We start from the raw sequence: 27,751 nt of genomic DNA, 5'->3' as shown, positions 1-27,751 counted from the left end.
CCAGGCTTCAAGTGAAACACGTTACAAGGCTGCGTAGCACTCCATCCGAAGAAGAGTCCATTCCCAACAAAAACACACACACACACACACACACACACACAGAGGAAATTAACTGTGGAGGATATCACCGGGCCTTCATATGCGAGTAAACATAGTCCTAGACAGAAAAATCCGGGTCAACAACATCGTACTTCGTCCCGCACCGAAGTATCATCCTGCGCACGGTCCATAGCTAGTTGTTTGCAACTGTCTGGAAACACGGACTCGAAATCTTTCATATCGAGTGTTAATTGCCTATTCCGGTCAAACGGCTGGAATCTTTGTTGGTGCTGATCTGGGATCAAATCGGTGATGTAGAGGACGGGTCTGTCTGTGTTTCCGGCACTGGTAGGATGTGCTGAATGAATTAGCTACCGTTGGGATCAAAGGTTCAACACGCTTGTTGCCGAAGACAACAGCAGAATCTGGACATTTCGTAACAGCTTGTGCTTTCCGGTTGGCAAGGGTAGAAGGTACAGATCCCGTCATTCGGTGCCCGTGACCGCCAGAGACCTGGAGGTGCCGTCTCCCGTCTCGTGTTAACCATGGCGTATTGTAGGCCAGCGTGTCTCTGAGAAACCAGTCAAAGGACTCGTGGACGGCACGGGGTAGGGGAATGAGCTTGAAGACTTGACTTTCTGGGTCGTAGTGGAAATCCCAAGTATCGGGATCTACTGCGTTCAAGACCTGTGAGAAATATGGACTTGCGAATGCAGAAAGGTCGAAAGAACAATCCTCTTCCGGGAGGCTTATCGCTAATCCACGAACAAAGGGTGTTAAGGGCCTCTTCCAGAGGCAGGCAAGATTGTGATGTGTTCTCATTCAAATGATGTTCTTTGCGTGTTGTGTTGTTGGGCCGCTCAGCGGGTTGGTATATCATAGCCATTTTCCAGCTTGGAAATAGGTGAATCTAAAGATGATTCGCAGGAAGGTGAAGAGATCTGAAATTCCTGGCAAGGAAGGAAAGGGTGATTGGGGATGTGGTGTGAAGTTGCAAGTCTGTTGGGGGGAAGAAGGTCTGTTGGCAGCAGCCTATGGTGAAATGCGATTCGAGACCACTCGGGACCAGTATAAGCTGGATATGCTAGAATAATGTTCTCTGTTAGGATTTATACATGTTTATACATGTGATGGTATAAGTGCCCTGCAATGTGGCGTTTATAAAATGAAGAGAAGAATAAAGAGAAAAAGAAAACATCTGGAGAGATCGGATCCACGAAAGGATACAAAAAGTGTATGAAATAGCCAAGTAGGGCCATAGACGGTTAGAACAAAAGAAAATATAATATACCCTTGAATTCCATCATGCAGCAGGGAACGCCCCTGTTCCAAAGTAAACGAGGCGGTACAGTCCCTGAAAATGGTCATACACGCAAAGGGGGTCTCCAACTCCAACTAGTCAAAGTAACAACATTCGCACAAAGTTCACGCAGGCTCTCGTACATGTCATGAGGATTATAAGGTGGTTATAGGCAGTCTTGGAGAAAGACCTGGAGAGAAAGAGGGATTTTTATTCCTCCATCCGCCCAAAAACACCGTCGTCGTCGTCATCCGCGTGAGTGGGGCGGCTGCCGAAATCAACATCGGCATTGCGGGTTTGTCGGTTGCTGCGTTCGGTGTTCCCCATTCGTACCTCACGCTCGTCCGACACCTTGTACGACAGAGACGGATTGTAGGACAAGGAGAGGAACGTGTCCTTGTTGGAGACTGCTAAAGTGGTATCGGCAACGGTAGGCCCTGACTGGCCTAGATTGTGGTTCCCCGCAGAGCCGGCCTGGTCCAGGAAGCGGGATGGGAGTGGGGGCACGGGTGGAACGCCAGGAGACATCGACGTCGGCCCCATTCGGGGTGTCCCGAAATTGCAGAGACCGATAGCAGCGGCCAAATCCGCTTCGTCGTCGTCGTGTAGCTTAGCTTCGGCGGTAGAGGGACGGGTGTCGATGCTCGAGTGCCGGAAGTGCGAGAATGCCGGGGAAGCCCACGGCGCGCTGCCCGTGAACGAGCTCGAGGGGATGGACTGGAAGGAGTGGCAGTACTGGGGACCCGCGTTGCCAAAGTCGAAGTGCTTCTCAGGCTCGACCAACATGTCATCGTCGCCGGTATCCTCATCCATCGGTGGTGGTGTAGTCTCCGCAGAGCTAATACCGTCTCGTAGGTCGGAGGACGTGTCGGGTGAAGCTGAAGACGTCTCCGACTCGGCTTCGGCGCTTTCCGCGGTCGGGTCGTCCACGTTCATGGTGACAAGAACCGAAGCCGCTTCCAAGAGCTGCACCTGCTGGTGCTTGGAGATCAAGAGTTTGGAAGTGATCGCCCATGCCGGATCATGCTCCCACCTAATTATTTTCCAACAACTGTCAACCGACTGCAACTTCGTAACGAGGGGTGTAAAGGAACGTGTGACTAAAAAGGGGGATCTAGCGGACCACGAAGGCGACCGTTGCAAAGCCGACATGGTGCATTGCTCCACCGAGTCGGGCGGCAGGATGGCAGAGGGGGGAGGATACGCACATATGCTTGGACAAGCAACTGCCATGCTTGTACCCTTTCCCACAACGATCGCAGCGAAGTTCGGGCCTGGAACCCTTTCCTTCGCCCTTGACGACCAGATGCGACCCTTCGCTAGCCCGTCGGTTTCTGTTCTTCGTGCTGACGGGTTTGCCAGGCGGCACGCTTCCATCCACCGCGGTCTGAGCCATTGTTGAATCGTCCTGGTGCTGGCTGGGAGAAGTCTTGCGGGCGACCAGGGAGTCCCGGCTAGGGCTGTTCACGCTGCGGGAGAGGTATGAGCTGAGGGCAGAAGTAGCTCCGAGCGAACTAGATTCTAGTCCTTTCCGACTTCCTCGACGATGGGCGGGCATGGCAATGCCGATGGAGTCGGGAGAATCTTTCAAGGAGGCAGCAACTGCGGCGGCGGCGTTGGCGGCGGCTGTGGTGGTCACGCTCTTCCGGCGAGTCACCCGATGGTTGGAGTTGACGGCACCAAGGGAAATGGAGTGCGAGTGGTGACGGTGAGTAGATTGAGGGAAGGGACGAGAGAGAGATAATTCCTACGGGAAAAAAAAGAGAGTATGAGTTCATTGTCTTGTCCAAGAAAAAAAAAGATGACACGCTTAACAAAGGGAAAAAAAAGTTACCTTGAATGAAGCCATGGTGTGGGTATGTGGACTTTGGGAAAGTCAATCCCAGAAAGTCCGTGGAGCGTGTAAAGTCAAAACTAGGCTATAGTCTGCAGTTAGTGGCTGTCTGGAGAAATCCAGGAGAGCTGGAGAAGCAATGCCAGGAGCAGAGATGGGTGTACGGAGTAGGAATATAACGGGAAGAGCGCAGGGTACCTATGGGCGAAGGAAGACTAGGTTCAGGGCACCGGTGATAAGCAATTGGGCGAGGCGGAATTGAGGGAGCAAGGAAACGAAAAGAGGGCTCGGTAGGAGAGGAACGGGCAATGAGGGAGACGAGAAGGCGAGGGTAAAAAGGAGAGATGGTTGAGCTGAGGGGATAGCGAGAGGGAGAGGTGGTGAGAAAGAGGAGAAAGAAAGTCGCAGGAGGAGTTGAGCCAAAGAAGCAATGGAATCGGAGGGAGCCAGGAAGAGCACCAAAAGCACAATACTGTACAAGCAATACAGTGGAACAGAGTGGGAGTCCAGAGAGATACAGGACGGATACCGTAAAGTGGATATTTCCTTGGAGCCTGGACTTCGCTTTGCGGGGGGTTGATTCTGGCGCTTGCTTGCTAGTCAAATGGATTCAGTTCAGTAATGCGGGGGTCGGCGATCAGACACGCAACAATTGAGCTTTTTTTTTTTTTTTGCTCCTGTCTAGACGACTGCTATCTACACCTTTTTATGAAAAGACAGAGCCTGGCGGGAAAAAAAAAAATCGAGACCAGGAAGATCAAAAGCGATTATCTTCAGCTCTGGTTCCTGACTAACGGGCGAACAACAAGGCAGAGAGGATGATGTGACTTGCTCCACCCGCATCTGGGAGCCGAGAGCTGCAAAACTACGAATGATAGGACCCCCCTTCCTGACGGCCCTGGGGTGCTATAATTATTAATCTTCAAATGATTTCCTATATGCTGCACGATTTTAGGTAAAAAGTCTTCTGACTTTCAAGCCCAGGGCAACATTTCCAACAACCAGCGGAAGTCTGAACTCAAATGGCCTAAAATCTCCATATTGAGGCATTTAACCTCGTAAAGCGCAGGTCACTCGAGGTAACATGATGTGGCTGTGGTGGCCTCAGAGTGCCAGACTGAGTGTATGAGTATTGTCACAAAATACCCATCTATCGCCCGGTCTAGGGCAAAGAGTGATGTCATCTGAGCCAGCCTCAAGCGTTAATTGGCTAGACTGTTGGCCGACCGAGGGTCAGTCCAGTCGGTCGATATCACCTCAGATAATAATGATCCATTCCACAAGCCCTGAGCGCACCACCTGCAGGTCAGAAAACCTGAGAACCTGACTATCATCCCCCCTGCGGAACTACCTCCGACTCTCCAGCTCCAGGTTGGGCTTACCCAGGTACCGGTATTACACGGGTGCTCTGCCACTGATTGTAACAAATAGTACAGACCCTGTTCCGGGGCTGCGATTTACGCCACCTATCAGGATGGCCAGGTGGAAGGAGTTCAGAAGGTCAATGCTGTGCAACGTCATGTGCAGCTCTCATCTTGCCAACTTTTTTTTTTCTTGCTTGCTGCTGTCCAAATATTTCTCCCACTCGTTGAACAGAGGATGAAACATGGTTAATTGAAATTGTTCACTCAACTAAGGCATCCGATATCGCAGTCAAGATAACAATAATGGGCCTTGTCGCATTGCTCACCGGGTATCTCAGCTTATCTTTCAGATCTTCAGTATTGCCAATAATGAATTTAAATAGCGTCCCAATCACGAGCAATTGGTGTTCAATTATTATGATAATCATCGCTAAGCTCAGTCAAGCTATTCAATAATCGCAGGGAAATAGTTTCATTTTTCGCAGGCTGGTGAGGTATGTTAAGCATTACTATTTTTATTTGATCTCTGTAGTTCTTGGAGAGCTGTGAGCCGGTTATATATTTCCGAGCCCATTCCGCAGCCCGCTCAAATGCTGAGTTTACCCGAGTAGCCCTCCAGCTCGTCAAATGGCGCAATTCGACAGCATGAAGCGTCATTTCCCGAACTCCGAAGAGAAGAACCGAGACGATCTAAGGTTCGAAGCCAATTCCGCCCCCGCATTGTTACCAGATTGTCCGCGACTGTGCGGACTACGAGATGAGGATTCGGATCCGGACTTGAAATACGGGGCTGTCCTCCAGCATCGCTGCACACTCACACATTGTCAAACATCTGAGTCTCAAGACCAATCTTATCATCACGCGACACCACAAATGATAAGAAAGAACGACGAATGTGGGACGTCAATCGTAAACCCACAACGCAACAAACATCCGGTGGGGAAGACCGCCCTCCAAGGCTTCAACGGCCATATCGGCATTCTGCCCGCCATTGCATATCAGACCTGACTCCCATACATATATCTGCGACAGCAGCACGAATTTACGAGCATCTAGATCCAAGACGGGCATTGACAGAATCCTACACGACCCCCAAAACCCCTGCAATGACTTTGATCGTGTGCCCGCTCATCCTGACATCAGGGTTTACCCATGGAAATGCGGGATAAGTTAAGCAGACGGTTTGCTGTTCCAGCTGGTTGCACACGCAACGGACACAGGCAGTAACAGAAGAGCAACGGCATAGTACCGATCATTGCATGGGGAACTAATTGGATATTGAAGGGGAACAGCCGGGCATTTTCGCCTTATCATTGATGGGTCTCCCATGTGGAGTGATCCACCACCACCTACAATTTGCAATAAGCTTCATCGAGGAATTAGCCAAGCAACTCGACAAGCGCCGTGACGAGTATCTTGATAGGCACATTGGGAAGATACAGCTAGAATAACCAAGTGCTGCTCGACGAGGTCTTGGTGAGTACCTAGTAGTACGTTGTATACTTCCAAGTTCACTGAACCCGCAACCTGATTGGCCATAGTGGGCTGGGTCTTGCCTTCACAACAACAAAAATTCGGCGAGTTTTCTTCACAAGAGCAGTTTTCCTATCCCCCCTCTATCTCCCACATCAATGCATCGCACCAGCCCTCGATAAAGATGCTTCACTCGCGCCTGCGCGCCCTTCCCCGCCGCCGCGCAGACCAACCTCTTCCCTCCGACCCATGCATCTCAACCACAGACCCCGGCGCCGATGCTGAGGATGTCGACGACGAAAGCGCCGAAGACCTCTTTTCCTCCTCCCTCTCAACCCTGTTCCCGGACGACGCACCTCAATTCCATGGTGACCCAGGCCAACACCTTCTGTACTCCTCTCCACGCTACGGCGACATCACAATCATGGTCCCTTCGTACCCGGGCCAATCGGAGGACCGGAACCAGGAGGATGCAGCTGAGACGGAAGCGAATGAAGTGGACGAGGTGCGGAAGCTCTTTGCGCATATATTATGGAGCGCAGGCATGGTTGTTGCGGATGGGTTAGAGCGGGCTCATGACAGCGACGCGGGGATGTGGAAAGTCAAAGGAGAGACGGTTTTGGAGCTAGGCGCTGGTTCGTTCCCCTTATCTTCCCACCTATATTGTCAGAAGGTTGCTAATCAAGTAAATCTGACAGGCGCCGCACTCCCATCCATCATTGCCGCGCTCGCTGGCGCTTCATCCATAACAATCACAGACCATCCCTTCTCCCCAGCTCTCGGCCCCTCAGGCGCAATATCCTTCAACGTCGCACATAATCTCAGCTCCTCACCAGCAACAAGCACAAGTACCGTCGAAATAGTCCCCCATGAATGGGGCAAGCTCTCCTCTGACCCCTGGGCCGTCTCCCGCAAAGCCGCCTACACGCGAATCATTGCAGCAGACTGCTACTGGATGCCCTCGCAACACGAGAACCTCGCGCGTACGATGAAGTGGTTCCTTGCCCCTGGGGGGATAGTTTGGGTTGTCGCGGGATTTCATACGGGAAGAGAGTGTGTGGCTGGGTTCTTTGCGACGGCTGTCGAGATGGGGTTGGAGATCGAGGAAATATTCGAGCGGGATTTGATCTCAAGTGCGGAAGGAGAGGAGGTGAGGAGAGAATGGGTTGAGGTTAGAGAGGGAGAGGGGCCTGGGAATCGGACAAGGTGGTGCGTTATTGCGCTGCTGAGGCATGCTTCTGGAATTTGAGCGCGAGCCCGGGGTTTAGGGTTCAAAGACGACTTCATGGGGCATGCGTTTATACGATTTATGATATAGACTATAGACTGTAGACTATATCAATTAGACACGCTGAAAACACACCGTGCAAACGCCCTGCCCTTCTTGCCCTCCGAATCTGAACCGTGGATACTGCACTCTTCCCCAGACGACCAGCTTCGCCGCCTTCTCCGAGTCACCAGCCCCAGTCGCCGTAGGAGCAGTAAACCACCGCACAAGCTCCTCTTCGGTCCAGTTGCAGCTGGTGACAACGATAAATCCACCCTTGCGAACCAAGTCCGCCGCAATCCCCGGGTACCGTTCACACTCGCTTTTCTCAACCATGAGCGACACGGCATCAAACGTCCCCTTGTCAAGGACGATATCAAACCCGCCCTTGCAGTACGGAAACCAGTCTAGCTTCTCGGAGGCGAGATCATCGCCGGAGTTGAGGATGTCCCACTCCTCGAAGCGGATTTCCTCCCATTCCTCTTCTGCGTCTGCGTCTGCTGGGTTATCACCCTCACCCTCACCCTCATCCGCAGACCCATGATACTCCTCCTCCTCCTCCTCCTCATCAGAACCCGACAAGTAAGCCTCATGTCTCCTAGACCTCTGCAACTCCCTTGCCAACTCCACACTCTTCTCCGAATAATCCACCCCAACCATTGTCCCCCGGAACCCACCCCGCTTCCTTAGAAGAGCAAGCATGCTCCCGTTCCCCGTACCCAAGTCCAAGATACTTGGCTGCGCGTCCTTCTCAGTGGCACTCAGTGGCCTCCCCGCTTTCAGTCTCCCCTGCCGGGTCGCGGGGAGTGTATTGCATGGCGCGAGCGGGAATTTATCTTGCGTAAGGAAGGAGAGGACCTTTTGGGGCGCGTTGTGTTCGGAGAACCAGGAGGTGCCGGGGTCCGAGTCGGCGTTGTAGGAGTCTTCACTTTCGTTGTCTGAGATGTTGTTGTCGGCAACTTCGGCGGCGGAGGAGGAGGAGAGGGAGGTTACGGCATTGCCGCGGTCTGGTTTTGAGGAGATGTGCGTTAGGGTTCTGGAGTAGAATGTTTCCCAGCTGGGGCCTTGTCAGTTAAAGGTATACATGCGAGTTGAAGTTCGACTTCCTGTGGTTTTCGAGGGGTAGTAGCGGGGTAGCTTTGGGAGTGAGGGCTCTTGTAATAAAACGTACTATTCTTTCGTTCCTAGTTCGCTAGGAGAGAGATGGGATGGATGAGGGTCATCTGAAGAGTCTGCCATTTTGAAAATCGGTCTCGTTACGCTATGGCAGAGCGAGGTCAGGAGAGGAGGAAAAAAATCTCGGGTTGTTGTTCGGCCCGCACTGAGATCCCCTCAGTCTACAGGTGAGTAGATAGTTCCAGCATTACTTTGGAAGCATTGGTATGATGTACATTTACAATCACTACGATATGTTTTCAGTAAGAATTGTGCAGTTCATAACATGTATTCTGATAGTCCCATGGGTATACGACCGCCATCACAGATTAAGAAATAGAAAGAATGTATGTGGGGGTGTAGATCGCCCACCAGCCCAACCATATCGCAATAATATTACAAGTTAATAGGCACGAGTATCCGAACCTTTATCTCTTTTGAACGCCCAGGACGCCAAGATGAAGCATGCCATGCCCAGCTCGATGGCTGGAAGAATGGCAGCAATAGAGTGGACGAATGGAATGTGAATGCAACAATTAACAACCGTAAAGCCTGCTTTCGGTCGTGAAGTCGTTTGAAGTGAATATATGAGGAAATTCCGTAGGAAAAAAAAGAAGATATAAGCGAAGGCGAGGTGGTCATGGAATCATTTCGCGAGTGTGAGTCGGTGTCGAATCACAAAAACTCGTCGATGTTTCTCATAATCAGCCGCTCCTGACCTTGCGGAGGCGACCGAGGGTCCGCAATCTGCAGTGGAAGGCCGTTCGGTTGACCATTCTCCATAATTCCCGATAACGGGCGCGGACGAGGTGCCAGAAAGCCTGTTGTTCGTGGAGAAAAAAGGGCAGGCTCCTTGAAAGCATCCATAGCCGGGTCATCGCTTTTCCCGTCCTTGAAAGGCCCAGCGGTGCGAATAGATTCTGCCTTTCCTATTTCTGGGTTGAAAAAACTTTGTCGCAGAGCCAAGGGCCTTGGTGAAACGCTCCGCTTCTTAGATAAGGACTTGGGAAACCCCAAACTGTTGGCCGACACGGGCGTTGTGCGGTCGGTGGATGGTACAGAGAGAGAGTTAGAGCTGAAGGAGCTTTGTGAGAACGTATTCGATGATAGCTGGGCATTATCAGGACTGCCAGCTGCAATGTCGGCCTGAGACCCGGTTCGACCAGAGAGCGGAGTTTGGGGCGCTGAACCCCTGCATGACCAGTCCCCAGAAGAAGGCCGTGAGCCACGCACCAACCGCGAGCGGAAATCCGTCAACTGATAGATGAGGCTCATATTCGGCGAGACCCACCGGCTCCGTTCTTTGACTGTTTCGTACATGGCGTTGAAATCCAAGGTCGGGTTCTTGAACAGTCCGTATGCGATTACCAGGGAAGCAGATCGACTTGCACCAAGTTGGCAGTGGACAAGGACCTTTTTCCCTTGGGATATCCGCGAGTCAATCAGCTCACATAGTGGGTACAAATCATCCAGAATTTCCGAATTGTGGTCCCACCCTACGTGGACATACTCCGGCCCAGACGGTTCATTGCGCGGTGTTGCGGGAGTCGACTCGTCACTAGGAAGGTACTCGAAAGCCGACTTGAAGGATGTGTCAGAAAATGCTGTAAAAGGTGTTGAGCACGATTGTCGCTTGAGATTCTCAGCTCCATTGCGCCAAGTACTCATTACTGTTTGAGAGCCATCGGTCTTCTTGAACGGATTGGTCACCTCCTTGGCCACATTTACGACGACGTCAAACTTGGAAGCTTCTTCCATTGTCGGCTCGAGGTACAAAAACACACCGGAATCATATATTTGAATGGGTCCGTTAGGGTAGCCGCGCTCGCTGCGTTGGGCAGATTCTCTAGAATCGAGCGGCGGGTCATCTTCTTCCGCCAATTCGTGCAAGATCCCTTCCGGTGTTGGCTCCTCGCCAGCAACCGAAGGCACGGGCGAAAGGTTATCCTCGGAGGCAGCGGCAGACGGCCGCCGATAACCATGTTGCGTGCTCGGTCGCGGCAATGACATGCCACCTTTAGGGCCAAATGACGGCGAAAAGACAGAGGTAAGAGAAGGCGACGATTCTGTGTGTCGCAATGATAGTCGGCCATGGGGAGTTGGCGGAACTAGTTCGGGGATGTTGCCGGAGAAAGAGCGATCAAATCCCGGGGTGCGGATCGTAAGACCGGCAGGTTTCCGCCGCATACCCTTTGCAGGCATATTTATGGGCGAAGGAGGAGCGGACAAATGGTGCTGAGAATTTGTTTCGATTATAGAAGCAGTTGATATTGAAGGACGTGACGAACTGAGCGGTGGAGGCATTCTCAATGAGAGGTTTTTAAGGTTACGGTCCCGCCTCCCCGGGGAGTCAGGTCGCCGCTGGGGTAGGTCCGACGTCATCTTGGAAAGATTGCTCTGTGCCGTAGAGAGCGCTTGATTTTCGAAATTGCGCGGCGCAGCTATGAATTTTGAGTATGAAAGCGGCATCGACGTTGGCGATTCAGGCGACGACCCCGGAGAAGTATCGGATGTGATGGGCGAGTCGAAAGTTGAGACGGTAGTTGTTGGAGAAGAATCAGCGGATCCAGATGTTACAGAGGAGACGCTCTCACGGTGCTGGAAAGGAAGGGGACGTCGCGATGTGTTGACCGTAACATTAGTCGGAAGTCTGAGTGGATGGATTTGCGGATGTTGTTCCTCCTTTCCAAGCGAGATATGCGACTCCCCACCAAACACCGACATAAATGATGGAAACGAATCCGGCAGCGACGGTGGGCTAGTTTGAACGGGCATGGTGAGATCAAGCTGCGAGGTACACCGGCGTTTGAAAGGAGACGCCCTCCCGGAATCGCCGCAGGATTGGGGTGTAGTAGTAGGTATAATGACAGATAGTGGCGGTGTTATATCCGGCGGGCAGTGCCTGTGAGCAGACTTGGGAAGACTGGGGAGAGTCGTGCTTGCTACCAGCGCAAACGACCTTTTGCACAGAGGATAATCAGCTTCCATGTTTCAGCTTATTTTGTTGGCGGTTCAAATGTGGAAGCCGCCGAAAGAAAAGGAAGCAGAGCTGCAAGGAGAGTGAAACCAGACCGACGATCAGTCCGGTTCGCAAGTGATCACAATAAAGTTATTGGATGAAGAGGGGGTAGATAGACGCAAGAAGGCGCTTATTCCACAGCCCGGCAAAGGCAAACGAGAGTATCAAAGTGACGGAAAGCAGCTCGACCAACAATGGACTTCTATCGAGGCCACATACCAGAGTGTTCGCTATTGGGATCTGTCAGCGAGAGAACAGTATAAGAGAACGTGGAGGTTCCTGCAAGGCGCAAGGACGGTTCGGAGGATCAAAGGAGCGATGTCAAGAGACTGGGGTGAGAAGAATATAGAGAGAGGGGCCAATGAGAAAGAACAAAAACAAAGTGGTCCTCTTGGGTGCAACGGTCAAGGTGATATAGAAGGAATATGTGCCACCCGGTATTCCGAGTAGAAGTCGTGTGGGCAGTCGTTCCCTGGGAATGACGAAAGGAACGGTTCTTTGCGTCGGCCTGGAGGGAAATGCAGGAGAATGGCCTTATAACGACTGCCCACAGCAGCGACGAAGGGCGAAGGGCAGGTTGAAAGGTACGAGGCCCACACAGAGAGGGAGGGGCGTGTGGTGAGGAGGGGAGGAAGAGGAAGAGGCCTTGAGAGATGAGGGAAGAGATGAAGAGCGCTGGAGATTGGGGACAGGAATCAGAAAGAGACAGACACCAGGCCGTCACGCATGAGAAGGAAGAGAAAAAAAGGCCCTTGAGAACGAGCCAAAAGACAAGAGGCAGTGAGAGTGAGTGGAGGAACGATGGCAGCGCCTGGAGAGATGCAAAGCACACTGAAACTGGAATAATACCGGTACATAAGCAATACTGATACAGCTGGAAACGAGCTTCAAGTGTCGCAGAAGACGGGAAGGGAAAAAGATGGGCACTGGTGCTGGGGATTGGCCAGAGTCGGCCGCGTTTTTCAAGGACGGCCAATGACCGCTGCAACGCAAGTGGAACAGGAGGAAGACGGGCCCCGGTCAGCGAGATGGGCGAAGCCAACCACAGCGCAGAGCCACAAACCCGCCATCGCTGGAGCTCTAAATTTAGCCGCCCAGGTTGGTTCGAGAGGCTGGAAGCTGCATCAGGGCGCTAAACGATCGCAAATCACAGGCCAGCTCCTCCCAACACTTCTCGCATCGAGCCAGTCGAGATGCGCTGCTCTGTGCTGGAGGGGTGTCTGGAACGGAGGAAGTTGGAGCAACTCAGACTCCAGACTGCAGAGAGGAGGGGAAACAGAAGCAGATGAACGGGGTGGGTATAGAACGGAGGGGTGGACCTGAATCGGGAGAAGCCACACAGATCGCAACGCATTTTTCAGCCAAGTCAGATGAATTCCAGATTCTGATGCAAATAGTCAAATTGCTTCTGGAGCTTTTCATCCGGGCGTCTCCCTCTGCTGTGTGTAACAAGGGCATGTGCAGGGACTGTCATCGGGATTCCAAATGGCAAACAGGGAGCATAACGAGGCAAATAAAGGGCATGAACTTGGATAAGCTGCATACTACTTACCTGGGACTCTCTGTTCTTCTCGTCCCCACCTCGAACAACAAGATGGCCTCGATTCCTTGAAGGCTCGAAGCCCTGGGCGTTGGTGTGGCCCTGTCAGCGAGCAAAATGACAATAATGAATCGATACCGCGGCGATACGAGATCCGCAGGATGCTCATCTGCCAATGCCACACCCGCCAGCGATCGCAATACCAGCACCAAACTCTGTCGCCCAAAGGACGGCAAGTCGAAGAATCGAAGCCTCAAAGAAGCCTTCTAGAACTGATGTGGACGATTGCGTCTTCAACGCGGGAGCAACTTGAAGCTGCGAGAGTCTGAAGACGCGCCTCCCACGGTCTCAATAGTCATGCGACACTTGAATTTCCTGCAGGCGAAGATAACTGAACCTCGAATCCTTGATGATCGTGCTGATGAACGCCTGACCCGCTTCTTTACGAGCACGGTTCCCTTTGCGAAATTGCAGTGTGATCGGTTTTTGATTTGGAGTATATCTCGAGCGCTGCCTCAAAGGAAAGCCAAACGCAGCAACAGGAAACGGTAGAAGACCTGGAAAAGAATCAACAACAACAATGCTTGAGAGGAAAGAAAAGTTTGGAGCTGAGATCAATTGCCAGTCGGTCGACCGATTGTTTTTACGAGACAGTGGCCGCATTGCGACATTCAGAAATGCTTCCTCTCGCTACTTAGCTCGAGACGATGAAACAGAAAAGGCTGACTGTAACCAGGTGCGCCAGTCTATCCCAGACAGTGACCCCTGGAACGGGGAAGCTCTACGAACTGCCACCACTGAAACCTCGCCGAAAAATGGGCAAGCAATCATTCTGACGAACGCTGCCGTGTTGGCGATGCTGCAGGTGAAACACAGCCAGCGCGCGCTAGTTCGAACTGATGAGGCGAAGTGGATTCGGCTGAATCTGAAACGCACCAGACCGATACTATTTCTGACTATCACGCCTCAATTCCCCACGGTCACGTGTACCCTGATCAACTTCTGGGGAATCTCGAGTTTCAACTTCCGAGCGCTGCTCCATCATGGCATCATGATTAACGCCCAAGATTGTCTCCATTGGCCTGTACTCTTGCGGATTGACACCAGCTTATCTACATGTGAATTACGCCCTTCTGAAAGCCATTGGTGATCATGGAGCTTGTCTCCCACTCTCAGGTTTCAACAAAAACCAGCGGTCCAGCCCACAGTAGTGGCAATATGCAAGTGCCCGCACCCGCGCGATATGAGCCGCGTTGGCATGATCCTTTGAGCTTTTGCAGTCGGAAATTGACAAACTGAGAAGAACTTGGACCCTCAGTTCTCTTCAACCTGCGATGTTTTGGTGCCTTTGGTGGGTCATGTTTGATTGCAATGGACTCAATTTCCCTCGGAAAATCATCTGATCTGTGATTGAGTTGCTCAAGCGAGGTTCTTCAGGAAGGTGAGCACAGCCAGTTCAATCTACTTGATGCCTTCCTCACGACCCTTGCGGGCCGCGGCAGAGTTGTGGACTCATGGCGATGGCTGATTTAGGAACTATACGAAGTCTTCGTTGCGCGCAGTTTATGCTGAAACAATCTAGCGCAACGGTCTCTTCTGAGCGTTTCCCTGCCAAAGCTTCGCGGTTGTTTCATGTGGCCAACGTCTGAACATATGACACTGGTTGCCAACGGCTTCATGTTATGGTTGCAAACCCCCAGTGACGTGCCAACAATTCAATCGAGAGGACGGGAATCGCTTCCTCGTCTTGAGTATCCCGCCTCTGTGGGAGCTAGTTTCACGGTTGGGTCTCAATCATTTGCATCACAGTCCATTATGTCTTATGGATAGAACATCTTGGCAGTGACAAGGGCGAGTTTCGGATCACTCGTTCCTCCAGTTCCATGGTTTTGATCGCAATCGCATACACAAGACGGAGACCTGGAGAACCGAGCAGGATGCAATCTTTCGAGGCCATCAGCCAGATTATGGCAATGATTTAAAGCCATCAAGTTGTTGCAGACAAGACGTCCGAGAAAGCAGGCTTTGAGAGCCGTTGCTGGCGGAAAGGTCGCGATAAGTCGGACGAGACTCGCAGCCTTCGGCCCTTTAAAGTTCACAGACAATAATGGTAAGCCAAATTTACTTCATGGAGGCGACCATTCGTTGCTCCACGGACGGCACACATATCCGTCTGGAGAATCTCCGTCCAATGTCTAAATAGCTGGAGATTTGGAGACTCGACATGACCGTTAGACTAGGCTTCCCTGAGTAGATCATGGATATTTTGCCTTTTATTATATCACAACAGATAACTGCACTTTAGCAATATTAATTAATACTCCTAATATATTACTTACAGTCATCCCACATATTATTTTAGTTGGATTAAATAGTGATATCAAATCTGTGTGAGAGATTATCCTCTCCTCCATTTGTCTCGGAGCTGCAAACATGGCTCGCTTGCCAGCATCGGAACCATGGAACTATGGCATTAATCCACGGTTCGTGACTGGGGGCATACTGTTGCTAGAGGAACTGGAGTATAAGATGACAACACGACCCAGTGGGGCTTTTGTACTTTTCGATTTCTTTATTTTTCTAGCCACGCCTTTGATAGGATTTCCGGCGGAAGAACGCACCTAAGATACAAGAAATAGCCCTCTAAGTTCTACGGAGTAGTCTGGAGTATGAACAGTAATACCTGTCAGCTTGATCCAGTGCAATTATTCTCCGAGCCATGAGGTAACAAGGCGGCGAGGTCCACAGGCCAGATTTATATTCCAGCTCCCGACCACTCACAGCGTTAAGAATAGTGGACAGGTCCTTCATTTTGTTTTATTTTTGTCAGTGTCGCCCTGTTTTCTGTGGATGAAAGCGGTATTATTAGCAAATCGGATCGGGAGAGACCATGCAGAGATTGTGATGTATGGCGTAGTTATTAATCACTTTGTGTACTACTGTATAGAGAGTCGCGCCCAGGAGACAGAAAATTTCTCCATGCAAACTGGTCTACTAGGATGAGTTTTCAAAGCATCACTATCTATTGAATTGGACTAAATATGCAGCATCCTTTGGATGCCTGACCAGCGCTGCATGATGCTCCACGACGCAGGATTTGTTGGCACTCGAATGCCTTCTCCAACCACTCCCACTCCGGCAACAGAGAACCATCCTGCAAGTTTGGACCCTCGACGCCGCCGAAAGACCGTTTCCATTGTCCATCCAGACACAGATGCGCCCCCAAGCGACCGTCTCGTCGCTTTCGCCCGTCTTTCGCGTCCCTCGACCATGGATTTCACGCCACGGACGAGGTACCGGACTGAGCTGCATCAGAGGGAACCAGCCAGCCCAACCACCAAACCCGAGTACTTCAGCGAAAGGAGCTACCTGACGAGAAGCAAATCGTCTGGCCGCCTTCGCTCTGCTGCCATTGACCGACGACTCACGGTTTCGGGAGATCCCCGTGACACGGGGAAAGCTGGCGCGCTAACATTCGCCGGCACCACAACTTCAACAACGGGATCAACCTCCGTCGGCGCCGTCTCTCTCCATCACCCTCCTTCATCTCCTTCGCCCTCCTCTCCCTCGCGCCTTCATCAACCCCCTTCCCTGCCTGCTCTACCACGCCTCCCTCAGAGTCGCTTCAGTTTCGAGTTCCAGTCACCTCTTCGCAAGATCGCTTTGACCTCGCATCTCAAGTCTGCCAGCGTCGACCGCAGTAGTACACTTGCGTCGGAATCTCCCTCAACAACAACCCCCAAGCATCCTTCCTTGTATGACAGGCACCGAAAATCCGTACCAAACCTCCATTTGTCTCACGTTGAAACTCAAGCGGCATCAGAACCTCGGCGAATTCCTCCTAGCCCATCTCCTACAACCCAGGGGTGTGATTCTGCGCTCTCCCAGCACGCCAACCCAACCGCTCGCGTGCTGAGTCCCAATGCACAAAAGCGTCGCAAATCAACGTTGTACTCCCAGCAGGAACCTCCGGATGTAAAGAGGAGAATGCCATCGTCCACCACGACCTTTGTTCAAGGGCGATCGTACATTGACGAGAATGGCCCTGCCGTCAAAGGCGTCGAGAGGCACAGTCATCAGGATGGCTTGCGGTCTTCAGTTACCGATGAATCGCGGGCCAAAAATGAGGACATATTCCTAAACATTGCCAGGTCGGACTCGGGCCGTCGCGAGTCCTTGGGTCGCTCCGAACTTAGACGGGTAAGTGAGCTAATTCCGGGGTTTATTAGAGTTCTCCCCAGACTGTTTGATTGTGGATAGTTTGTGAACTGACGAAGGAATTATCTCATTTGTGTAGTCGCGATTTAGGATGTCCGGTAATGGATTCCGCTCCTCAACGTCTCGTGTCAGTAGCGATGTGACACCGTCTCCCGATCAACTACCTCGTTCAAATACCTTTGAAAGCCCCTTGCATGCGAATTCGCAAAACACCTCCCCATCAACGCGATATAGCTCTTTACCGTATTCGTACTCGGCATCTGCCCATCCTCTGGAGGACCATGGCCGGGCGCCGCAGACAAGTTTCACCTCGAGCGCGCGCTCGACGATCGGACTTCCTCGCAGCCGACTGAGTCGCGCCAGCCCTGAAGATGAGCTTAACTCAGAGCGACGCTCATCTCTCCATGATTCGCGATCGTTCCGCCACTCCACGCTTTCTACTATTCGAAGCAGTCGACAGGCTTCTGGCTCCGAGGCTACGGAGAAGCCGCGTTACGATCTCGAGCGGTCGCAAAAAGATGGGACAGAATCCACCCTTTCTACCACGGCGCCTTCTACTGTCTGGGATGAGCTGGAGGATCTCAAGTCGCGGATTAAGAAATTAGAATTGACCGGAAAGCTACCCCCATCGTCTCAGGAAGCCATTACCTCGGTATCTGGAGAGCGTCCACGTACTGCGACTACTACAGTAACAACCATGTCATCGTCTCCCCGCCACCGGAGAACAAGCGCTTCCGGTGAGTCCGATACAATCACAGTGCCAAGTCCAGTGCACCCGCTTCTACAATCTGCGTTGGTCAAGGCTAGAAGCTCAGTGAGCAAGGAAGTGTATACAGCATTGGAGGCTACGGCAACGGATGCCATGGCGCTCTCACAGCTATTGGGAACGGGAAAAACACCGTCTGGGGGCGTCTCTGTTGTCAATGGATATGGGCCGGCCGAGAGACAATCGCGACGGAAAGTGGACAGTGTCTGTCGCAGTTTGACAGAGTTATGCCTTGCCCTGTCGGACGAGCAACACACCAAACAGCAGTCGCCTGGCGAAGATGCGTTATTCCGGTTATCTCAATCGAATGGCACTGATGAAGGAACAATCACTCCGACGCTATCATACAGGAGGAGTGTCAATCAGGAGCCTGAAGAGGCGGGCCGACGACAAAGTGCCCCCAGGGCCGCAAGCCGTCTTGAAGCACGCCGTGCTAGCCTTGCAAATCACACCGATCACCATTCGCCGGAGACATCTGCGCAAAACACCAAACTAACGCACTCGCCGAGCTCACCGGCGACCGGGAGTAGGCTGAGCCGACTTTCCGTATCCATGCGCGCAAGGAGGCTGCAGGATGACGAGGGCGCAGAACATCGCAGTCCCCACGGCCGGTCAATATCGAGGAGTATGACGGACATTGGGGCAGCTTCTTCCACGCAAGGACCAGCGCCACGACAGCGAAACACCTTTGCGTACCAGGCTACGCCATCAGCTGCTGAGTACCAGCGGTCTTCTCAACCGCGAACCCCAACCTCACAATCTGCGATTCCTATGCGTCGGAGCCTGATGACACCGTCTACTTATACACCTGCAATACCCCGCGCAAATATCCAAGCTGGATCCCGCCGCTACGGATTATCGACCGCCTCGGAAAACCCCGCGGACGATGTACCAATCTCTCCACGCCAGGAAACCCCGCAGACGAAGATTGTTGCTCCGTCCAGTAAACTAGCCGCCAGCTACACCCCTATCTCGCAGAATCGATTTCGGACAAACAGCCTCGGAGGCCGCAGACTCGGCATCAGGCAGCGCCCGATGTCGACCGTCGATAGCAAGCAATCCAAATCCTTCAACGACAGCATTGATTGACCGTCGTTACCAATTCAATAGATTTCTTCTCTTCCCTTCTTTCCATATTTTCCGCTGGTCCTCGGGAACTCAAAAGACAATTCTCACGTCACACCATTCAACATCCCATATAACGAACGCAAGCGACACCATCTGGATTCTTTAATTTAGCCGGCGTTTTGAGAGCTCCTCACCATGGCGCTTTTCTATAATGACTCTTGCTTTTGCGCTTTACACTTACCTTTTCGTCTTTGTCCTTTTTCTTGCGCCGCTTCAAGACATACACGCAATTATCCTTACGACGAGATCTGAGCAATGGCATTACCTGACCTGACCTGACCTGACCTGACTTGAAAAATGGAACATGCATGCATAACTTGAATATGATACACTTGACGAGGTTCATTTATTCTCATTCTCATTCTGTTTGAGCGACTGGCATGGGTATGGATGGCATCATATTTATCTCTATTATTATTGTCTACTATTGTACCTAGGTTTCAAAGGATCATCACGGGCATCTTTCTGTATTGCCCTCTTGTTATTGCTTTTCTGTTTGGCTTTTTGGAGAACTGGTGCTTTTCTTTTCTTTTTCCTTTCAGTTCTGCCTTTCTATGTTCATTGATAGGATGAAGGTGCGTTTTTCTAACTACTTTCTATGTACAAATACATGTAATGCATTCTCGAATTCTCTCTATCACTTTGCGGCCGGTGAATGATCAGACTACATCCACTACTTGGTTTCTTGCCGATAAACTCAGATAATAGGAGAGCGAGTTGATAATTCAGGGTTGTTGCTGCGTATGCCTTCCAAGTCGTGCGTCGCTCGTAGTACTTGAAACGATGCTTGACACAGCTGTCCCTAAACCGACTGCACCTAATGCGGCACACACCAAACTACTCTGTAGTAAGAGAAAGGTTGCTTCTAATCTATAGGCTTGGGTTCTCAATAAGTTCTGCAGCGTAGGTAGGGATGCTGATGCTCTTGAAAAGGACTGTATGAGCGGATCTATTTACCTGGCCATGAGACGACCGCCCGAAAGTGATGCCAAAGAAGCCGTATCGAGTTATGTAGATATGTGCGTGCGTACAATTAAAGACAAAGTGTACGGAGTACCTGCAGTCTGGCCCATTGTGTTGATCAAACTAATCTTTTTCTATACTAGCTTCCGCTAGTGCCTGTTGCTTATTTCCTAGCAATAGCAAATGGAGACTTTCAAGACTCCAAGTTCCACTAAAGACCCAAAGTCGTACAAGGTTACCATAGACTACGATCTACAAAAATTTGAATGGCAAAGACAGGTCATAATCATTCGTCTTATACTCTCGGCCGTCTGCTGCGCGAAATTCACATGGTGCTTGTTGACCATGCTTCTTGAGCCGTCCTTCCTTGCTTCCTTGTTTCCCAGCTGGTAGACTTAACATCAATGTGCATGATGAAGTTTTCCGCTCGAAGCAGGAAATGGAAATAACAAGCTGGCACAGGCTTCACATATTCGATGGTCGTCATAACATTTTCAAGGTAGCTGTGCCACATAGGAGAAAATCTCAAGTAGACGGAATAAAGATATTCAAGTTAAAGTCGTCAATCTTGGAATCGTAATTGGTTTCAGGATATGGGAGGCGATGGGCGAGAAAGGACAGGTGATGGGTGACAATCGGCGGCAATGAAAGTAGGGTGAGGAACGGAGTGGTCAAACAGAGGCAAGAAAGCACCAGGGAACGACGAAGTTGACTAAGGCGAAGCAAATCACGCTGGTAATTCACCTGTCCGATCAGCTGGGATCCGAAAAGACATGGAGATCAGATAATATACCTCGCGTGATGCCCAATTTGCGGCGTATTCCTTGCTTCTGGTTGACCAGAAAGATGCACGGTAGAAGATATTAAGGAAGAAACACAGGAGCGACAGGGAAAGCGATTAGGAACGCGGAGGTGACGCAAACAATTCTGGTATTTGGGCAAGAAAGATTGAGAAGTGGTGAATCGGTCAGTCAAAGGCATCTCAAGGAATTATTCTTGCAGCTGGCTGCGGCGGGTTTTTTCAGCTTCAAGGTTCTCGTACAAAAGGTAAAGAGCCTTCTCGTTAGCCTGAGCGCTTCCCATGATGGTGAACATGCGTTCTCCAGTCTCGTCATGGGGAGCCTTGGCAATGGAAATGCGGGCTCCAGAGCTCCGGCGGATCTCAGTGATCTTGCTTCCAGCTCTACCAATGATGCACCCAACCATATCAGCCGGAATGCTGATATTCTGCGTCTGAATCTCCTCGCCGTCTTCGGTGACAAGAGGGTAACCGCGGTTGCCAGTGTCAGGGTTCGAGCGTCTGCCATAACCGCCGGACTGGTCACTAAAGTCAGCGCCGTTACCAGTGCGGTTGTAAGGTCGGCTGCTGAAGCTCTCTCCATTCCCACCATTATGGTGCACTTGGCCACCGCTACCTCCAACTGTTGAGCGAACAGCGGGATTGTACAGAATGGTTCCCGTTCCGCGTTGCCAGTCATCAATTAGGCACTTTCCAATCTCCCAGACAGCTTTCTCGATTCCCTCGGGGGTTCCTTGTACTTCAACGATACGCTCAGTAGATTGGGGAAGCATCTCCTTCTGAGCAACCATTCGCACGCCTGAGGCGTCCTGAATATGTTTGATCTTCAAACCTTGGCGGCCGATGATGGTGCCCATTTGATTGTGGGAAATCAGGAGGCGAATAGCTGAAAAAAGGTCAGTCTGATACTTAGTAATAGGTGTTGCTGCGGGGAGGCTTACGGTGAGTGCCATTATTGGAGACAATTCCACCCATGCCCATCTGCGGGGCACCTTCCAGCAATCCCTTTGCGACGAGAGCATAAGCTCGCGCAGTGCCAGCCAAAGGACCGGTGATGGTAAGGACGCGATCGTGGACGCCGGGAATGACCTTGCTCACACCGGCTTTCACGCCTGTTTCGTCGCGTAAATCAGCCACATTCTTGCCTGCTTTGCCTATCACGATCCCGGCCTCTTTGGATGAGATGATTGCACGTAGAGTCACGTGACCCAGTTGCGAGGGGGAATCTGTCTCCATGGATTCGGAGACGGGGACATCGTCTTCGGGAGCTTCACGCGACATCATGTCGACATCACCAGCATCGGGTGTTTCGTGGAGGTCGATGTCAGTAGGCTCCATGTTTTCGAATGTTTTGAGTAGGTAGGTTGAAGGATAGATAGAGTGATGAAGTGGACTGCCTCATAAGTTAGTTTCAAGGATGTTGATCAATTGTTTCGAAACTATCGCGTGTCGAACGGAGGTGACACCCAGTGGCGTCTAGTTCCTGGTTGCGCACACGGGAGAGACGTCGGTGGCAAACAGCGGCTTCATGAGAGAGTAACTTACAGGATGAGCTGTGGAAAGGCGGAGGAAGGATATTCGAGAGGAGTTCTAGATGGAGAATGGGTTGACGCGGAGTCGTGAGGACGGGGGGTCAGAATCCAGAGGGGTTGGGCGGGGGAACGTGGGACGGCGAAAGGAACAGAAATCGGACGATCTGGCGGGAGGGGAAGTGAAGGAGGGGGGAGAGAGGAAGGAGAAAGGAGGGGAGAAAGAAGAGTTGAGGAGGGAGGACAGTATATGGAGAGTGGTAGGATAGAACGAGGAGTGAAGAAAGTTGGAACTTGAAGTGGAACAAAAAGCCTGGAGAGGGAGAAAGAGCGCTTCGGTTGGCTCCAGCAGTCGTCCGCCCGCAGTGGTTGTTTGGTGCGGAAATGACAAAGGCGGAGTATGAGGCAGCAGAGCTGCTCGACCCCTTGGTCTTCTTGAGGAGTAGACAATAAAATACTGTATATTACTATATACATCAACTATTGTACATTGTTCTGATGTTTCTCACTACAAGCGTAGGGCCACTTCCAAGTGTTCATACTAAGCTATCTTCTAGTGCTGGATGAAACCTGCGTAGACTCGGTCGGGTGTATCAAAAGAATGCTCTGTCCCAACTGACTTGGGTAAACTGTGAAATTTTACTGCCGCCGACCGTTAGAGAACTAGATAGTCAGTAAAGAAGAATACCTTCTGAGCATGAAGCCCATACATAGGTGCATGAGATCGAATTATGAAGAGGGCGAGTTTGCAGTGTTTGATTCCAGCCACAGTGTGGCTAGTAGACACCCACACGACGGGAGGCCACCTTTTGGGAGTTGGACTGTTGAAGGTATCAACTTAAGCTGCTGTCCGGGCCGGTTACCCTTCGGCGTTATATCTTCCTCCCTCCTCTCCACCAGATAATGAGGGCATGCTAGGATCCGAATCTCTTCCTTCTGTCTATCAATCGCGCAATCCGAACATCTAAACCCACATTATCTGGGTCCCTCTCCGTGACCCTGACCTCTCCCCGCAAGCACACGAATCCCCGACGAAGAGCAAGCTAGAGAGGCTTCTCTCTGCTGCACGTTCAGCGGCTCGCTATCATGAGCTACATGAAAAAGGATGAGGATGCCGACCAGACTATGATAAAGCTGGATCGGACCTCTGTTTTCCAAGATGGTGAGAGGCCACTCCCAAACCGCAGCTGCATCATTACCCGGAGGAGCTTTCACTAACATAGTGTCTGTTCTCCCGTTACAGCACGGCTGTTCAATACTTCGCCGATATCCCCACGGCAATGCCGCACGCTCCTGACCAAAATTGCCGTCCTTGTCTTCACTGGCGAACAATTCCCCACAAATGAAGCAACTACCCTGTTCTTTGGCATCTCAAAACTATTCCAGAACAAGGATCCCTCACTACGGCAGATGGTATACCTCATCTTGAAGGAGCTAGCAAACACGGCCGAAGATGTTATTATGTCCACTAGCATTATCATGAAGGATACCGCAGTCGGTAGTGACGTCCTTTACCGAGCCAATGCTATTCGGGCCCTGTGCCGCATCATCGATGTGAGTCTCTCTAACAAGCTTGGGGTACGGTAAGGTCATCTAACAAGTATTTAGGCAACGACTGTACAGGGTATCGAGCGATTGATCAAAACGGCCATTGTCGACAAGACCCCCTCCGTCTCCTCCGCCGCGCTAGTTTCCTCATATCACCTTCTCCCAATTGCGCGTGACGTGGTCCGCAGGTGGCAGAGCGAGACTCAAGAAGCCGCTTCGTCATCAAAGCAGTCGACTGGTTTCCTTGGATTCGGGGGCAGTTCCCAGGCCCACGCCATCTCGCAGTCAAATTTTATGACCCAATATCATGCAATTGGTCTTCTGTATCAGATGCGTTCTCACGACCGTATGGCACTTGTCAAGATGGTCCAACAGTACGGCGCTGCGGGCGTGGTAAAGAGCCCCGCTGCCCTTGTTCTTCTCGTGCGACTCGCCGCAAAACTGGCCGAAGAGGATCAAGGCCTGAGGAAGCCGATGATGCAGATGTTGGATGGATGGCTTCGGCACAAACACGAGATGGTGAACTTCGAGGCTGCAAAGGCAATCTGCGACATAAGGGATGTTACCGATGCGGAGGCGTCTCAAGCTGTCCATGTCCTCCAGCTGTTCCTCTCCTCGCCCCGTGCCATCACCAAGTTCGCAGCCATCCGCATTCTCCACCGATTCGCGTCGTTTAAGCCTCACGTTGTAAACGTATGCAACCCTGATATTGAATCGCTAATCTCCAATTCCAACCGGTCGATCGCCACCTTCGCCATCACCACACTCCTGAAGACCGGCAACGAAGCTAGCGTCGACCGTCTGATGAAGCAAATCTCGGGCTTCATGGCTGATATCACTGATGAATTCAAGATCACAATTGTGGAAGCCATTCGAACCCTGTGCTTGAAGTTCCCAAGCAAGCAAGCAGGCATGCTTTCTTTCCTCAGTGGTATATTGCGAGACGAGGGTGGCTATGAATTCAAGCGGAGCGTCGTTGAGAGCATGTTCGACCTTATCAAATTTGTTCCCGAGAGCAAAGAGGACGGTAAGAGGTTGATCTACATAATCTGTTCTCTACTAACTTGAATCGCAGCTCTCGCTCATCTGTGTGAATTCATCGAGGATTGCGAGTTCACAAAACTCTCTGTCCGAGTTTTGCATCTTCTTGGTGTCGAGGGCCCGAAAACGTCACAGCCGACAAAGTATATTCGGTACATTTACAACAGAGTGGTCCTTGAAAACGCCATTGTTCGAGCTGCTGCTGTGACAGCTTTGGCCAAGTTCGGTGTGGGCCAGAAGGATCCCGAAGTCAAGTCCAGCGTTTCTGTTCTGCTTACCCGGTGCCTCGATGATACCGACGACGAAGTCCGTGATCGTGCGGCCCTAAACCTTCGGTTGATGGCTGAAGAGGACGCGGTGGCTGACGTGTTCATCAAGAATGGTAAGTCCAGCTCCGACGTCGTACCTGCTTTACTAAATCATCTAGAATCAATGTATTCGCTTTCAACGTTCGAACACCAGCTTGTCATGTATGTGACATCTAATGACAAAGACACCTTCGCCGCCGCATTTGACGTTTCTACCATTCCTGTCGTCACTCTCGAGCAAGCCTTGGCTGAAGAACGAACCAAGAAGCTTAATCACGCTACACCTACGCTTAAGGCACCATCCACCGGTCCTCCTAAAGGTGCCAAGGCGAACGGTGTGGCCGAAGCTGCTACTGCAGCGGCTACCCAGAAGTATGCCGAGCAGCTCATGCAGATTCCCGAGCTCAGGGCGTATGGCACCTTGCTCAAATCTTCCGTACCCGTGGAACTCAGTGAAAGCGAAACGGAGTACGTTGTCACTGCCGTCAAGCACATTTTCAAGGAGCATATTGTCTTGCAGTACGACATCAAAAATACTCTTCCGGATACTGTTTTGGAAGATGTTACCGTTGTTGCGACGCCGTCCGAGGAAGATGCCCTGGAGGAAGAGTTCATTGTTCCTGCACCTAAACTGAGCACCAACGAGCCGGGCGTTGTATATGTCACGTTCAAGAAACTCGAGGGCGAACAGAGCGTTCCTGTTGTCTCATTCACGAATAACCTGAAATTCACCAGCAAGGAGATCGACCCAACAACTGGAGAGCCAGAAGATAGTGGTTACGAGGATGAATACCAGGTCAACGACCTGGAACTGACAGGCAGTGATTATGTTATTCCCACGTTCGCTGGCAGCTTTGACCACGTCTGGGAGCAAACGGGGGCAAATGGCGAGGAAGTTAGCGAGACTCTGCAACTCAGCAACATGAAGGGCATTACCGGTATGTATACTCGCTGCGCCTTTTCGGACCGTACTGACGGAGTCACAGATGCCACCGAGCAACTCGTCTCTGCACTCTCCCTCCAACCTCTCGAAGGCACCGACGTGGCCCTCAGCAACAGCACACATACCCTCAAACTATTCGGAAAGACTGTATTAGGCGGCCGAGTGACGGCCCTCATCAAGATGGCATACTCTAGCAAATCTGGAGTCACAACAAAGATTACCGTGCGCGCTGAAGAAGAAGGTGTCGCGGCTGCTGTGATTGCTTCTTTAGCCTAAGGTCGCGACGTAATGGAGGTGTGTTTATTCTTTCTCAGAGGTATATTATGGCAGTGATGAGTCCTTGCATCATGATCTTTGGACGCGTCCTCCCATCATCTATTTTTTTCCTCCAATTTCCCCTCGTCTATAATGCAGGTGTCAGTGACCTTAGATGCGACGAATGTTTTGTGTAGGCGTCCAATCCCCAATGATTGTTTCTTGCTTTCTATATTCTCTTCGCTTTTCTTCTCCAAGCTTTGTGTCTTAAACCTGATGATTGCATCTTGGCAAATAAAAGAGTATACATTGTGCTTGTCTCGCTACTTCGTTGTAAGGGTGGATTACTGAGTACTGATAAGCTTTATTGTCGGCAGTCTTGTCATGTCGAAACCGCGGCATATTGCCGATATGAAGCTGGCCCACACCTGCAAGTATGTTTCATTCGACCTGTTAGAGCCGTTGACTCGAACTGCTCTTATCAAGTTATCAATTTCTCTACCGGCAGTCTGGCATCGGCTCCTTGTCCTGCTTCGGAGCTGCAGGTGCGCCCTATCGGCTCGGAAGTGCCTTTTGGAGACCTTGTCTACTATCATATCATAGAGCAAAGGGGCTTAAGAGAGAAGCTGTACCAGTCTGACAGAGCTAGAGGCGGCTTTCCGAGCTCAAGATGTTTCCTTCTCTGACCATACTATCACTGGTTGCGACTTGCGTCTGCGCTTCCGGCCCTTCAGTAACGGTCTTCAATGGACCGTATGAGGGATACCACTCATCCAGCCAGAAGCAAGATGTTTTCCTAGGCTTGCCCTATGCTCAACCCCCCCGTCGGAGATCTGCGATTTGAGGGCCCCCAGAGCTTCAACACTACATGGCAAGGCGCTCGATTGGCGGTCCAGTACCCAGTACTCGGATGTGTGCATGCAATATGTGATAAGTCTGTCATGCGCGATTCAATGATCTTGTTTTGCCTTTTGAGAACGATCACAGGCAAACCCCGGCTATCCCATGTCAGAAGACTGCTTGTCGTTGAACATCATCCACCCAACCAGCGCCAATGCCTCTGGGAGAATACCAGTAGCAGTCTGGATTCACGGGTTTATACACACATGCCCATTGTGTCATAGCCGATCTTATTTGTCTAACGTTGTCTCTTACCGAGGTGGACTCTACAGCGGCTCGTCGCGCCATACAAACCTCGCTATCTTTGTCTCTCAAGGCACAGGATCAGGGCACCCCTTCATCGCCGTATCCATTAGTAACCG

General features: G+C 51.3%; 11 protein-coding genes across 11 annotated transcripts; 5 read left to right on the top strand and 6 right to left on the bottom strand.

The window, feature by feature from the left end:
- Nucleotides 1-140: 140 nt before the first annotated feature.
- BJX68DRAFT_64820 (uncharacterized protein) lies at nt 141-1,205 on the bottom strand. The gene has a single exon (XM_071049549.1). It carries the CDS (start codon nt 859-861, stop codon nt 304-306), a length of 558 nt encoding a protein of 185 aa, XP_070900360.1. The 5' UTR covers nt 862-1,205; the 3' UTR covers nt 141-303.
- BJX68DRAFT_64853 (putative C2H2 finger domain protein) lies at nt 1,102-3,791 on the bottom strand. Its single transcript, XM_071049550.1, has 5 exons — nt 3,703-3,791; nt 3,174-3,258; nt 2,548-3,086; nt 1,331-2,372; nt 1,102-1,123 (listed from the first exon to the last, which is right to left on the bottom strand). Exons 2-4 carry the CDS (start codon nt 3,186-3,188, stop codon nt 1,550-1,552), a joined length of 1,377 nt encoding a protein of 458 aa, XP_070900359.1. The 5' UTR covers nt 3,189-3,258; nt 3,703-3,791; the 3' UTR covers nt 1,102-1,123; nt 1,331-1,549.
- Nucleotides 3,792-5,998: 2,207 nt separating this feature from the next.
- Nucleotides 5,999-7,306, top strand: BJX68DRAFT_64778 (putative nicotinamide N-methyltransferase). Its single transcript, XM_071049548.1, has 3 exons — nt 5,999-6,013; nt 6,079-6,645; nt 6,709-7,306. Exons 2-3 carry the CDS (start codon nt 6,195-6,197, stop codon nt 7,257-7,259), a joined length of 1,002 nt encoding a protein of 333 aa, XP_070900358.1. The 5' UTR covers nt 5,999-6,013; nt 6,079-6,194; the 3' UTR covers nt 7,260-7,306.
- Nucleotides 7,306-8,575, bottom strand: BJX68DRAFT_64765 (putative S-adenosylmethionine-dependent methyltransferase). The gene is made up of 2 exons (XM_071049547.1): nt 8,449-8,575; nt 7,306-8,334 (listed from the first exon to the last, which is right to left on the bottom strand). Exons 1-2 carry the CDS (start codon nt 8,514-8,516, stop codon nt 7,353-7,355), a joined length of 1,050 nt encoding a protein of 349 aa, XP_070900357.1. The 5' UTR covers nt 8,517-8,575; the 3' UTR covers nt 7,306-7,352.
- A 532-nt stretch (nt 8,576-9,107) lies between these two features.
- Nucleotides 9,108-11,207, bottom strand: dspD (putative protein-tyrosine phosphatase; the record flags this gene model as incomplete). Its single annotated transcript, XM_071042912.1, has 1 exon — nt 9,108-11,207. One exon carries the CDS (start codon nt 11,205-11,207, stop codon nt 9,108-9,110), a length of 2,100 nt encoding a protein of 699 aa, XP_070900356.1.
- A 261-nt stretch (nt 11,208-11,468) lies between these two features.
- Nucleotides 11,469-13,365, bottom strand: BJX68DRAFT_64724 (uncharacterized protein). The gene is made up of 3 exons (XM_071049546.1): nt 13,004-13,365; nt 11,671-12,288; nt 11,469-11,481 (listed from the first exon to the last, which is right to left on the bottom strand). Exons 1-2 carry the CDS (start codon nt 13,158-13,160, stop codon nt 11,759-11,761), a joined length of 687 nt encoding a protein of 228 aa, XP_070900355.1. The 5' UTR covers nt 13,161-13,365; the 3' UTR covers nt 11,469-11,481; nt 11,671-11,758.
- A 1,991-nt stretch (nt 13,366-15,356) lies between these two features.
- Nucleotides 15,357-15,695, top strand: BJX68DRAFT_235378 (uncharacterized protein). Its single transcript, XM_071039881.1, has one exon. The coding sequence runs from the start codon at nt 15,425-15,427 to the stop codon at nt 15,614-15,616; it is 192 nt and encodes a 63-aa protein (XP_070900354.1). The 5' UTR covers nt 15,357-15,424; the 3' UTR covers nt 15,617-15,695.
- A 179-nt stretch (nt 15,696-15,874) lies between these two features.
- BJX68DRAFT_64712 (putative LPXTG-motif cell wall anchor domain protein) lies at nt 15,875-19,279 on the top strand. The gene is made up of 2 exons (XM_071049545.1): nt 15,875-17,191; nt 17,289-19,279. Exons 1-2 carry the CDS (start codon nt 16,049-16,051, stop codon nt 19,062-19,064), a joined length of 2,919 nt encoding a protein of 972 aa, XP_070900353.1. The 5' UTR covers nt 15,875-16,048; the 3' UTR covers nt 19,065-19,279.
- A 1,777-nt stretch (nt 19,280-21,056) lies between these two features.
- Nucleotides 21,057-22,203, bottom strand: BJX68DRAFT_265864 (KH domain-containing protein; the record flags this gene model as incomplete). The annotated part of the gene is made up of 2 exons (XM_071045336.1): nt 21,057-21,751; nt 21,807-22,203. The coding sequence occupies 2 exons, from the start codon at nt 22,201-22,203 to the stop codon at nt 21,057-21,059; spliced, it is 1,092 nt and encodes a 363-aa protein (XP_070900352.1).
- Nucleotides 22,204-23,225: 1,022 nt separating this feature from the next.
- On the top strand, nt 23,226-26,574 carry BJX68DRAFT_64603 (coatomer subunit gamma). The gene is made up of 6 exons (XM_071049543.1): nt 23,226-23,556; nt 23,638-23,948; nt 24,003-24,969; nt 25,018-25,365; nt 25,411-26,229; nt 26,278-26,574. The coding sequence occupies exons 1-6, from the start codon at nt 23,481-23,483 to the stop codon at nt 26,508-26,510; spliced, it is 2,754 nt and encodes a 917-aa protein (XP_070900351.1). The 5' UTR covers nt 23,226-23,480; the 3' UTR covers nt 26,511-26,574.
- BJX68DRAFT_64610 (uncharacterized protein) lies at nt 26,559-27,290 on the top strand. Its single transcript, XM_071049544.1, has 2 exons — nt 26,559-26,791; nt 26,867-27,290. The coding sequence occupies exons 1-2, from the start codon at nt 26,643-26,645 to the stop codon at nt 27,090-27,092; spliced, it is 375 nt and encodes a 124-aa protein (XP_070900350.1). The 5' UTR covers nt 26,559-26,642; the 3' UTR covers nt 27,093-27,290.
- The last annotated feature ends 461 nt before the right edge of the window (nt 27,291-27,751 follow it).

The sequence above is a fragment of the Aspergillus pseudodeflectus genome (assembly GCF_044049435.1).
Source record: "Aspergillus pseudodeflectus strain CBS 756.74 chromosome Unknown BJX68scaffold_16, whole genome shotgun sequence".
NCBI classification, from domain to species: domain Eukaryota; kingdom Fungi; phylum Ascomycota; class Eurotiomycetes; order Eurotiales; family Aspergillaceae; genus Aspergillus; species Aspergillus pseudodeflectus.
The sequence above is the reverse complement of the archived record's forward strand: the minus strand, read 5'-3'. Positions and strand labels throughout refer to the sequence as shown.